Below are 12,796 nucleotides of genomic sequence, written 5' to 3'. Positions count from 1 at the left end.
AAATAACTTATTCCGAGATTAATAATTAGTAGGTTAAATTATAGTATCACTTAATTTGTTTGGTTGACAAATTCGAAATAACTTATTCCGAGATTAATAAAGTTTACAGTGACATTAAATTTAATGATGCTTAACTAATACCAATAAAAAGTTAATTTATTTTTTTTTATGTTCACAAGAATATATAATTTAGATAACTAATGGAAAGTTCATTCCTAAATGTAACCTAAGGGGTCGTTTGGTGTGAGGGATAATACCAAATAGTCTTGAGGTTAAATTATAGTATCACTTAATTTGTTTGGTTGACAAATTCGAAATAACTTATTTCGAGATTAATAATTAGTATCGAGATAAGTTATCTCTCTCATTGGGCGGTATAGTAATCCCGGGATAACTTATCCCGGGATAAAATAAGTAAATGACAAAAATGTTTATTTCAACATTTTTGTTACATCACTTTTTACATACATGAAGGACATTTTTGTAAACAAATAAATTGTTTTTAAAATTTATTATTTTAAATACAACAAATCAAATACTCAATAAAAATAATTTTATCATGACTTATCCTATCATAACTAATCCCATTATAATTTATTCACCATAACTTGAATTCAAACCAAACGAGCCTAAGTATTAATTGAGAATGATTAGATGGAAGAAATTGTTAGGAAGAGCTATCGGCCCCACAGCACATTCCCATATGAAATGACATCATAGCCTTTTTGGGGAATTTTTAAGGTCCTTAAAGTTGGATGTATTTACAAAAATGTATGAGATCAAATCATGAAATAAACTGAAAAGTCATGGGCAAAAGATATTCTGGAAATACGGTCTAGTTGGTAAAGTGATGAATATGTGAGTTCAATTAACAAACGGAGTTAAATACAGAAATCTATCAGGTCATTCCGCTAATATTTAATAATAGTTTTTTTGTTCAAATGATATGTACATTCAACTTCAATAGCACCAAGTACAACCACCATCTGCATGAAATATCACCTAAATAACCAAACTACCCTCAAACTTAACTGTAATTCTCCTTAGCAGACATGTCAACGGTGTCCGCTTATACCTAACTAATTGCCACTTATATAATAAGAGAAATTCGAAAGATTTTACAGGTGGATTGTTGATAATCACGACATGTGTCGTTTAAGATAAGTATTGTATGCATGTTTTTGCAATACTTGTCAAACCAACAATGAACTACTTAAGTGTGAAGTCATAGTGTAACTTTGCACTAGTTTAGTTTGAAGATAAGTTGTAATGTATTAATTGTAGTCGTATTATATCATAAATATAATACATTTCAGTTGAAATAAAATAAACAAAAATGTATAAATAAATCTTTAGGTTGAGGCACGTGGATATCTCGCTCTCTTTAAGAAGATTTACTGTCACATAATCTACATCAATCCAGCAGTATCACTCTTGACTTGTCCCCTTCAGGATATAACAATCAAACAACGTCGAACAACTCAAGCAACTCTGAATTAGTTGAAGAGTCCAAAACTCCACATAAGAAGACCTTCAACATCTAAATATTCTCTTTTGTATAGTGAATATAGTTGAAAACTTAGAATATTTTTCTTAGCTTCAACTCTCTAGCTCTTTAATTCACTACACTAACCTCAATATAAACTTCTCTTTCTCCCAGTACAAAGTAAGATCACACTATTTATAGGTGAGAAATTCTTCCTACAATAAATAGAAAGATAATGGATAGTAAATTGTGTAAATGAATAGCCCAAAGGTTTTATAAGTTACAAGGTATATAATGAAGTAGAATAATGAGTGGTTACAAGAGTTACACCAAAATAATGACCACATTCTTATCAACTTATACCCACTGATATAAGTACTTAATATTTTAATTTTAATATTAAAATGTATAAAGACCAACATTAATTGTTAGGACCAAGTTAGGTGGAAGCAAGCAAAACAATCTTGTTAGACCACGAGTAAGAAGACAAACGAGAAATATACCATAAGATACAAAGATTTAACGTAGTTCGGTCAACCGACCCATATCAACAAAGGACATGAACAATCCACTATATATATAAATATGACCGTACAAAATATGGAGATCTAGAATTAACTGTCCTCAACCAATTCACTCGGAATACAAGGAGGTTCACACAATTGATAACGTATCACTTGTGTCCTACAAATTACCCCTAACCAAAACTCTCAAAACCCTTAGAACTGCATTAATGCTGATTAAGTTAGAAGGAACAATCTCTATTTATAGAGTCCTAAACTTTTTTCTACAAGAAAATGACCAGTCAATCCTAAACATTTTTATAAAAGGAAAACATATTTATGGTAAGAAACTCAGGGCAATTAATACCCTACATTAATTTGTTAATGTTGAGATTAATTGTTTTGAAATTAGTTATTTTGATAATATTTCTTAGTAAATGTTTGATTTTGTTATACTATTATTTCTTACTGAATGTTTAATTTGTTTTACTAAAAATAATACTATATGCATTATAAACTTGTTAAGAATATATTATTTGTTTTTGAACATGTAAAAGAGGTATATTTATCATTTTAGGTATTTTATTTATTATTTAGAAATAAGTTATTTCATAATTATTCTCATTATATATTGGAGCAACTATACATTGCTAATCTGTTCTAGCCATAAATGACATCGTGTATAATTATCCCTTTGCTCGTTGATTGATTCCCATTTCCCCAGCTATGGATTCCAAAGAGCAAATTAAAAAAAACTCCAACATTTGTTGTGATTTGTGAATAATCTACCCTATTGAACGTTAATAGTTTGTTTATTTTTTAACGTTAATTTTATTCATAATTCATGTTTAGTCTTCATGAAAGAGAAGAGTGCTCCTTATTTTATATCGTCCATGTTATTACAGCTAAATTAAAGAATCTATTATTTTTGAAATTATATATTATTGATAACGAACATTTCAAGAAATAAATTTTATACAGCTACCCATAAATTATATGTGATGCAATAAATCTCTCGAATCCAAAAAAGAAAACTAAGAGCGTATTATGTGCATGATTCTTGAGAAGTGGCGTCTTGCAGATATTGTTTGGAACTTGAAAGATTTTATAACGTATGATAAAATGTCTTTATTTACATGAAAAAGTGGAAGTGACCTAAACTTTTTCGAAAAAAATATACCATGAAAAATGTAAGGATTTAATGATAATCAGGATCCCTTTAATGATTTTTTTTAATCATAAATTGTACTCTCTTCTTTCGATATGATTATATGAAATATTTAGTTCGATTAGCTACTGCAAACGTATATTCTTAGTTAATAATCAGAGGAGTTCAATATATTATGTTTTAATAAATTTATAAATTTAGTCAATGTAATATTGAGTAAGAGGGATAAATAGACAAATAAAATAAAGTACAAGAGTTTTCCAAGTTAATTATTCATCTTAATTTTATATACGAACAACTTAAATCTTATTTAACCATCAAATATGACATTACTTATATAATACTTAATAGATTCATAACTCATTTTAAAATCAACTACTACCACAATATCCGTTGAAACACCTGAAAATTAAATTCATAAAATTAAAAAAAATTTATATCGAATTTGATTAATTCAAATTTGAATAAAAAAATCTCATATTAGAAGATAAAATACTCTTCAGCACATATGACTTTATACTCAAAAGAACTCGAACTAAAAACTTTTTAACCTTAATCAAAAATAAAGAAATACTTACCGTTCCTCCACGATTGTAGTCTTCTTTATTTCGGCACAAACGGAGATGGTGAAAAGCACATGCATACTGCATTATGACAAATTTCTTGTGCTTGACAAGTGGACTCTAAAGGTTTCCCTATGGAGGAAGTAACAAATAACAAAGCCACAAAGGGGTATCCATTATCCTATCGAAATTAAAAATATTAAAGTTCGTTGTTGTTTATTTAGTAAGATTGTATATGTTACAAGTTAATTTACGAGATCATGCGAATATTTATCTCAATCTTACTAGATAGGTGAATTCTTATCGTTCATTCTAACTTTAAAAGAAAATTTCAAGAAATTATTGGAGTTAAATTTGATAAAACAAATTAAAGCATAAGAAAACTTATTTATCTGTATAAATCTTTCTCGACTTTTAAGGACTTAGTGTAGATATGTACAAGAGTTTTAATTGAGTGTAAATAGAAAATACATAATACAATATCGACATAGCTTTTACTTGAAAACGAAGAAGGTAGATGTTAATGTTGAGTAATGTTATGAATCAGCCCGAGCCCAATAGGGATACCAACAAGGATAATCACACAAATAGATATTGGGCCGAGTAAAAGCAATCGGGCCAGGCTTTCACAAAGGATTATTTGGGATCCAAGCCCATTTACACTTTGTTAAAAAGGACCAGAAGTTAGAAGAAGGGGATGGCAAATTGTTGAGAAAATATCTAAGTCCTCTCATCCCCTTTCTATGGGTTCTTCTTCTCACCCCTTTCTTGTACTTGTGTTCTTCCATTTCTAGTTAGTTCTTAAATTCCTTCGTAATTTCAATTACGATTTAATGAAATAGACTTGTTGGTTGTTTGAATTTGAATTGAGTGATCTTGTTATTGGGTTTGTTACANTTGAGTGTAAATAGAAAATACATAATATAATATCGACATAGCTTTTACTTGAAAACGAAGAAGGTGGATGTTAATGTTGAGTAACCATCATCTCACACTTCAAATAGTCTGAAACAAACCTACACCAATAAAGGTGTAGATAGAATAGTATCGATACATCACACGTACTGAATAGGCATCACAAGCAGACTTGAATTAATTTTGCGTAAAACATCACAAAAATCAACAAAAAATCACAAATTTATATTGAAAAAGAAATAATTAAAATTTAAAAGGATGGAAACTCTTATACCTTGATAATATCCAAATTTACATTTGAAATCAACAAATAATGTCTGATATTTTAAAAATTAATTTTTATTTTTACTTATTTTTTTAACATAAAAAAGAAAACAATTATTGTTGTGTTATAATGTACACAATTCAATCTGCTCACCTTATTAGTATTTATTTACTACATTAACAAATACCCAATTTATTATCTGACAAATTCTGTGAAACAGTATTTATTTTTTTTGGCATAAAAAAGTGTGTCTTTCTTGATTGGAAGCCGCTATTGACGAAAGAGCGCTGTTGCAATATTTTCTTTTGGCTTTTACGGCCTTTTAAAAAAAAATTATCATCCGACTTTTTATTTAATATTCGATATTTGTATTTAAAAAGTAAAATTTCATTCAAAAGAAAAAAAAAATATTAAAAATTTTTTCATACTCAATTTAAATTCAGAAAAGAATAACTCTATAACTACACCACATTCCTTAATGATAGCTTCGATGATTTTCTGCGTTAAGAGATAAGCAATTCACGTATCTTGCTCCAAATTCACCTTAATTTAGTGGTTTAGATATTTGAATTCACCTTTATAGTTTCAAGACAAATTTTATGTAATATATTTTTATTTTTTAAAATTTATTTATCAAAAGTTCTAAATTCGAAAAGCTATATGTGATTTTGTTATGGCAAATACATGTGGAAAATATAAGTGAATCGTGGGCTACTAAAAGCCACAACATGAATTATTATTTAAATCGCAATTCAAATACCATATGATTTTTCATCATATTGTTAGTGTGACGTATAAAGTACATAATAATCTTAAGGATAAAATATAAATTTATTTTATAAATTTTTTATTTAGTTAAAGATATTAGACAGTTATAAAATTATTTATTTCATTATTCATATCTTATTTCATATTTTGATGAAATAATTTATTTTAAAATAATTAATTTTGAAATAACTAATTTCCAACCAAATAACCTCTTTAAAAGCTTAAGCCATAAACAGTGTAGTTCTGTGAAAGACACTTGAGCCATCTCCAATTCAACACTACTTATATCAAATTTTATTTTGGTGTAAAATTTAATATTTTTGAACTTTAACCCAATATTATTTTATACTCATTTAGTGTGTGAACAATATCACACGAAATTTTATTAATATTTGTATTATATACTTTTGAGAATATAAGTAAAATAAAAAATGATATAATATTAAAAAATATATTTTTCAGTATAAAATTTGACATAGTGGATTGAAGTCGATTTATGCTAAAGTAATGTTAATATTATTTTAGTGTAAATGTGATTGTTATGAATTGGAGATGCCCAGTAAAATGAGCCAAGAAACATCTAAAAAAATAGGTCCAATATCTCCTTTAGTTGATTGCAATGCAGGCCCAAACTCTTCTTGAGCTGATTCTAAGCCCAACTCTGGAGCTAGATTCATAACAAAAAGTAAAAAAAAACCCAAAAAAGAGTTGCATACATTTATTAAAATAGGACCATTATTTTAGTACAATAATCTTGAGTAACATGAAGAGATGAATTGAATTAGACATAATTAGTTGTGGTATATATGGACAGAGTTTGTTACAATTCGAGCCTATATTCCAGTCGAGATATAGTATTTGAAACCACGAGTGATTCCAAGCTAATCCTTGGCATACATATCAAAGCATAACATAAAGAAACTAAACGGTAAATGAAATACATAACTGAATAATAGAGTTTAGAAAATTCATGAAACTACATTTCTACTATCTAAAATAAGCCTCTACTAGTTCAATTGAAAACATCAATATGTCGGAACATTACACCCAGCTACCTCAAAACCAAAGACAACATGAAGGAAAGTCTAGTAACCAAAATTAATGGAGTCCCTAAATGAGGAAGGCTCACCAAGTACTACCTTGGACGGTCCGGACCATTTGGATTTGAGTTTGTCCAGAAAGAATTGGAGCCTAGAGTTAAACATAAGCACAAGATCTTCAAAACTGAATTCACTCTTTTCTATCTACCATCATGGTGCGTCTTTTTAAAACACCTTTTAATTTACCCAAATATTAAAAATTATTTTAATTTTTAACACTTAAAATAAGTTAATCCAAACAAACTCTTATGCCTATTAAAACATGAAAAGCTTCATAAAATTATTAAAACATGACTATTTGAACAATACCAAAGTTTGACATAATAATTATTTGTAGTTGTATGAGCAATGCCTAATGGTGCTCAACATTAGATTCAGAAATTGTTGGTCCTTTGAGTAGTTCACCAAAAAGTTCTGTTGGATCATAGTATACCTCTACATCCTCTGCTCTTAGTGATTCATCAACCTGTCAACATTTAGAAACAACTTAGTTAAATTCATAACTTTTATATATATCTATATATATATATATAGAAAAGTGAGAGTCAAATGTTCAAGATCAATTTTGTCGGTTTTTAAATTTTTTAAACCAAATAAAAAAATAATCATCAATTTGGTTTGATTTTGTTTGATTTTTTCGGTTTGAAAGTAAAAGTTTGTTGATGGCATACACATCTCAATAGACACAGACATCTAGTACATGAAAAATCCACAGATCCCTATTTAATCTTCCGTTATTAAATATCGAATCGAAGGATAAGATTGCGTCACGTGTCCCTATTTAATCTTCCGTTAGAGTGAAAGACATATATACACTCTAGTTTTTGAACGGCATAGATACAAATGTCTCAAAAGCATGACGAAAGGTATCCGCATACCATTTACGATCTTTTTCTCCAAATAAAATAATATATAAGAGGGATAGAGAGACCTTCAATATACCAAGGCCATAGAATTGGACCATCTGGCCAGTAGGGGCATGTCCTTTAAATGGACCTTCAAAGAAACCCCAATGCCTAAATTTGTATGTAACAACTGGTGGCCCTGTATATACATTGATCACTTCCCAAGCAAATCCTCTTGGAAAAGCTGATCTAAAAGCATTATGAGATGATTCAAAGGTTTCTTCATCTGCTTTGTAATATTTGAATTCATCTGGCATTGAACTCTTCAATAGCGCATTGTAGCTTCCCACTTTTAGTGTTTCTTCTGCTGACAATCCATCTCTTCCTGTCCCATCGTCAAAATAAAGTGAAATCGATATAAACTAAGAAAAATATTTTTGTAAAAAAATTAATAACTTATTGGTGTTTAATATGTAAACAAAATACTATAGAGATACCATTTGTCATACTTTTGAGACATTGGTGTCCCTGTCATTCAAAAACTAGAGCATATATGTCATTTATACTAAGAGGCATACATGTGTCATAATCTTATCCACCGATTCGACATTTATTAAATATCGGATCGATGGATAAGATTGCGCCACACATGTCCCTATTTAATCTTCTGTTAGAGTGAAGGACATATATGTTCTAATTTTTGGACGGCTGGGGCACCAATATCCCAAAGACATGAAGAAGAATATGTGCATACTATTTACAATCAACGGTATATTTGTCAGTTTTCCCTTATATATATAATATCTACCTTGCTACTATAGAGCATGATGATAGTGGGTAAGAGTGTGGGGATGATGAAAATGAAGTCTATGATAATAGAGGATTGGGGTGGGGTTTATAATGGTATGATTAAAGAAAGATATATGTGGTGATGTGAAGACATTTCATTTAGAAAAAAAATTGTATCATACACTCTTTTGATGAAGAAATAATTATAATATTCAATTCAATATAATTGTATAATTTAAAATTATCCCCAGTTATAAATTTAAATAAATTAGTATAAAAAAATATTGATTGATATAACCAAGCGGAGAATTTTCTTTTAAGGGTAAGTTTTACTTGCTAATTCTTTCTATTCATTTTATTTGTCATATTTTTTTCCGTTTGCTAAAAGAAATATTAACTAAAAGGATAATATTGCTAAATTATTTATATTTATTTTTTCTCTTTTTGCTCATAACTCTTATCTTTATTCCTTTCATTCATTTTCTTATTTTTTGATTATTTTTTACTATTCATTTTTTTTCATTCACATCAATCTCTCTAGACAATAATTAAGCATAACCAAAGATGAAAATTATTGTTTTAATTAGTTATTTATATCTTAAGTTTTTGAAATATCAACTATTTAAAATCAGTTATTTTTAATAACCACGATTAATAAACTTAACCAAAAGAAGTACTTAATTGTCAACAAAAATAGATACATATTGCAATAGTCTTCAAGTACTATCAATCACTTTCGAAGTGATTTTTAAATGAATATTTTAATGATTTTAAGATATATACGAGTTTTGGATAGTTGAATTTTTATCAAGAGAAAATAAGTGGGTACAACAAAAGAAAAAATATACTCTATTATACTTGATGAATTGAGATTTGAAATAACTTTTTATAAAAAAAAAATTGAATAATTTAAATTCGTAAGCATTTTTTATTTTCTTGCTGAATATTTTGTAAACCTTACCATTTACAAAGAGCTTGAATTTTTCAGGATTAATTGTCCTAAAGTCTTTTATGCGAGTCTTGTGTGAAAATTCCATTTCCCATGATTTTATAGCATTTTGTACTGTTTCTTCAAGAGATCCTTCTGGCCAAACCTGATTTCAAAATCATAAAACCAAACAAAACAAATTGTATTTTATTTATTATTTACAAGAAGGATAATAAATATTAGTACTACTTTAATTATGTAGTATTGTTTGAATTTTAAGAGGTAAGGATTATTTGACACAAGAGGTAAAATAGTCTAAATCACAATACTTAACAATTCAAAATAATACTTAACAATTCAAAATAATAATAATAAGACATCTAAATATTCATTTGACTTTCGAAATCTAAAAAGTATCACGTAAATTAAGACGTATACAAACCTTGGTCCTTCCTTGTTCAAAGAGCTTATTAACACTTTCATAACTTGGAGGATCACCATGTCTCCACTGGATGGTTCCTGCAGCAGCAGCTTGATCTTCATGAAGAAATTGCCTATACTTATCTCTTACAATTTTAATTGTTTCCTTCTCATCAGCCATATTTCAACTACTTCTAAGTTTTTAATACTTTTTCTCTCTAAAAATTTATTGATTTTGTGAATTCCACTTTGTGTGGTGGCTATGCCTTTTTATAGATGAAATTGTAGATTGATAATTATCTTAACTAATTAATGTACATGAAAGTATTAATGAAGTTTTTTAGTAAAAATATTTAGTTGTAATTAATAGGCGTGAAATAGTAAAATTATTATTTTTATTTTATTCTTATATGATGTGTCAAAATCAAATCTGAACAAGTAAGATGGACGGATGAAGCAGGGGAGGAAGTATATGACAAATAATCTTAAGCTTTGACCATAGATTTTCAAACAGAGTTTAATAATTTATATATGCGTGATCATGAAATTTGATTAGATTTTCAAAAATTGATCTTCAAAAATTTTCATTTTTAGAAGAAATTTCATTTCCTCATAGGACTTCAAATTTTTGTTGAACTTTTAAGTAAAATACATCTCTAAACATAAATTTTTTTAATACATTATATTCATGTGTCTTATCTATTAACTAGACTAGATAATGAAGCCAATGTCAACACGGGCCCAATATATATTACTTTTTCTATCCAATAATAATTGTCTACTATACTAAAAATAGTTGTTCAATAATATTATTCAATTTAAAAATTTAAGAGATAATTTACCTTTTGTGTCTATTTTATCATCTAACACATTTCTCAAAGTATTAAATTTAATAAAGTCAAAGGATAACATAGTAATATTACTCTTATTATTTATTGTTTATTAAAGATTGTGTCAAGTCAATAACTATTGTTGGACATATGAAGTATTTATTTTGTCTCAATTTATGTGATATAAATTAAATTTTGAAAGTCATTTTTTTTATGATTTGTAAATATTTTAAGTTATTAATTATTTTAATTTATAGAACTTTTAATATATTTTTTAAATAATATATGTTATTCCTTCTATCTCAATTTATATGGCATCGATAGAATTTTGAGAGTTAACAAATTTTGATATTTTTTATATATTTTTAGTAGATAATTATTATAATTTATAATACTTTTTAAGTTTTTTTATGAAATAAGATATGTTATTTCATCTATTTCAATGCTGTGACACTGATAGAATTTTTAATTTAATCAAATTGCACAATAATAGTAATCCAAGTTACATACAAGCAGGGCCCACAAGTTTAATAGACATAGTACATTAAAAGCAAAGAAGGGGTTGTGCCTGTCTTATTCAAAAAGGTACACATGTCTTACAAAAGGATGAATTGACAAAAGTAACCCCAGATTGAATATTAATTTCAAATAACAGCCCTGTTGACGAAGAGGCGGTAGCTTATTTTTCTCGGTGCCTATGCTAGCACGGACTCAATATCTGTTACTTTTTTTTTTCTTATTTTATGTGATAGATAAAATTTAGAGAGTAAGTTAAATTCTAATATAATTTTTAAATATTTTAAATTATTAATTATTGTAATTTATAGTTTTTATGTAATTTTTAAATAATATATATTACTTTCCTTGTCCCAATATATGTATCACAAATAGAATTTCAAGAGTCATTATGTTGTTAATAATTGAGATTTGAGATTAACAATACTTTTTATGTAGTTTCCAAATTAAATAATACATGTTATCTCTTTTGTCCCATTTTATGTGACACAAATCAATTAATTTTATGAATCAATAGAATTTTTTATCAGCAATCAATTTTTCAAATGTTTTTTTAAAAAATATTTTAAGTTATCAATTATCATGATTTATAGCATTTTTATGTATTTTTTAAACATATACAAAAAAATTTAAAATAAGACAAACAAATTAAAACGGAGAATTTTTTTTTTTCTCAAATGTATATGTAAGTGTGGAACCACACAGGTGAAGCAGGCATGTTGACCTTCACGTGTGTGGTTATATATAAGTAGTAGATATCAAATAAGCAATTGACGAACTTTACAATATTTATACTTGCAAAAACATTTAATATTATGAGCAAAATGAAAAACAAATTAATTACTAATATCTTGTAAATTATTAAATAAAATCTTATTACTTTTACAAATATTTTTCAACGATTGAAAATTCATTATTTTTGTGGTATAAAATAATAATCTTTGACTAGAAAATCAATACTATCTCCATCTATTTTTAATTATCATGGTTTCCTTTTTTAGAGTCAAACGTTAAACACTTTGATTAGTATTTTACGATATATTTTTTATCATATTAATATGTAAAAAATTGTAAATTATGATACTTTTTATATAGTTTTTGAATATCTACTTTTTTTGTTTAAAATATCGAATTAATGCTAACTTTGAAAATTAGTCAAATTAACTATTAAAAAGCGTAACATGACAATTAAAAGTTAACAGAAAGCATAAAAGAGAACCATTTGGTTGGTTTAATGTATGGAGTAGGGTTAAATGAAAAGTAAATACAATTAATGATGGGGTCAAATTGGAGTAGTTGGTTGCTTGGTGTTTGCACGTCTCACTTGTCATCAAACTTTTATTGCAACATTTAAGAAATCTTAAAATTGTCAATAATTACATAAAAGTAAAAGGGTACCTAACATACATTAAAAAAAGGCCTACGATAAATGCATTCATATGAATTATGACAGGTTGGGAGTAAATGAAGAAAAGCTTTCACATCTCTATCAACTCAGCATCAGCAAAAAAAATTACTTTTTCCTGTCTCAATTTATGTGATAACATTATTTAATATGAACAAAAATAAATTCAAGATATTTATATGATTATAAATTATCAAATTAAACATACAGTTTGTCATGTAAGCATGACAATGAAAGACCTTGACTATGCCTGCTAAAGAAGACATTGGGCCCGTTTGGCCATAGATTTCCCAAG

At 27.2% G+C, this 12,796-nt stretch overlaps 1 protein-coding gene across 1 annotated transcript; it reads right to left on the bottom strand.

The window, feature by feature from the left end:
• Positions 1-7,025: 7,025 nt before the first annotated feature.
• On the bottom strand, positions 7,026-9,981 carry LOC125867555 (pathogen-related protein). The gene is made up of 4 exons (XM_049548099.1): positions 9,773-9,981; positions 9,364-9,496; positions 7,700-7,998; positions 7,026-7,234 (listed from the first exon to the last, which is right to left on the bottom strand). The coding sequence occupies exons 1-4, from the start codon at positions 9,929-9,931 to the stop codon at positions 7,121-7,123; spliced, it is 705 nt and encodes a 234-aa protein (XP_049404056.1). The 5' UTR covers positions 9,932-9,981; the 3' UTR covers positions 7,026-7,120.
• Between the last annotated feature and the right edge of the window lie 2,815 nt (positions 9,982-12,796).

This window comes from Solanum stenotomum, chromosome 6 (assembly GCF_019186545.1).
Source record: "Solanum stenotomum isolate F172 chromosome 6, ASM1918654v1, whole genome shotgun sequence".
NCBI classification, from domain to species: Eukaryota; Viridiplantae; Streptophyta; class Magnoliopsida; order Solanales; family Solanaceae; genus Solanum; species Solanum stenotomum.
Note: the sequence above shows the minus strand (reverse complement) of the source record. Positions and strands in the feature narration are given on the sequence as shown.

Coding starts and splice junctions, on each gene's coding strand:
- LOC125867555 (XM_049548099.1), bottom strand. CDS start 9,931: ATGGCTGATGAGAAGGAAACAATTAAAATTGTAAGAGATAAGTATAGG. Junction 9,497..9,772: donor TTGAACAAGGAAGGACCAAG/GTTTGTATACGT, acceptor TTTTGAAATCAG/GTTTGGCCAGAAGGATCTCT. Junction 7,235..7,699: donor ATGGCCTTGGTATATTGAAG/GTCTCTCTATCC, acceptor AAATGTTGACAG/GTTGATGAATCACTAAGAGC.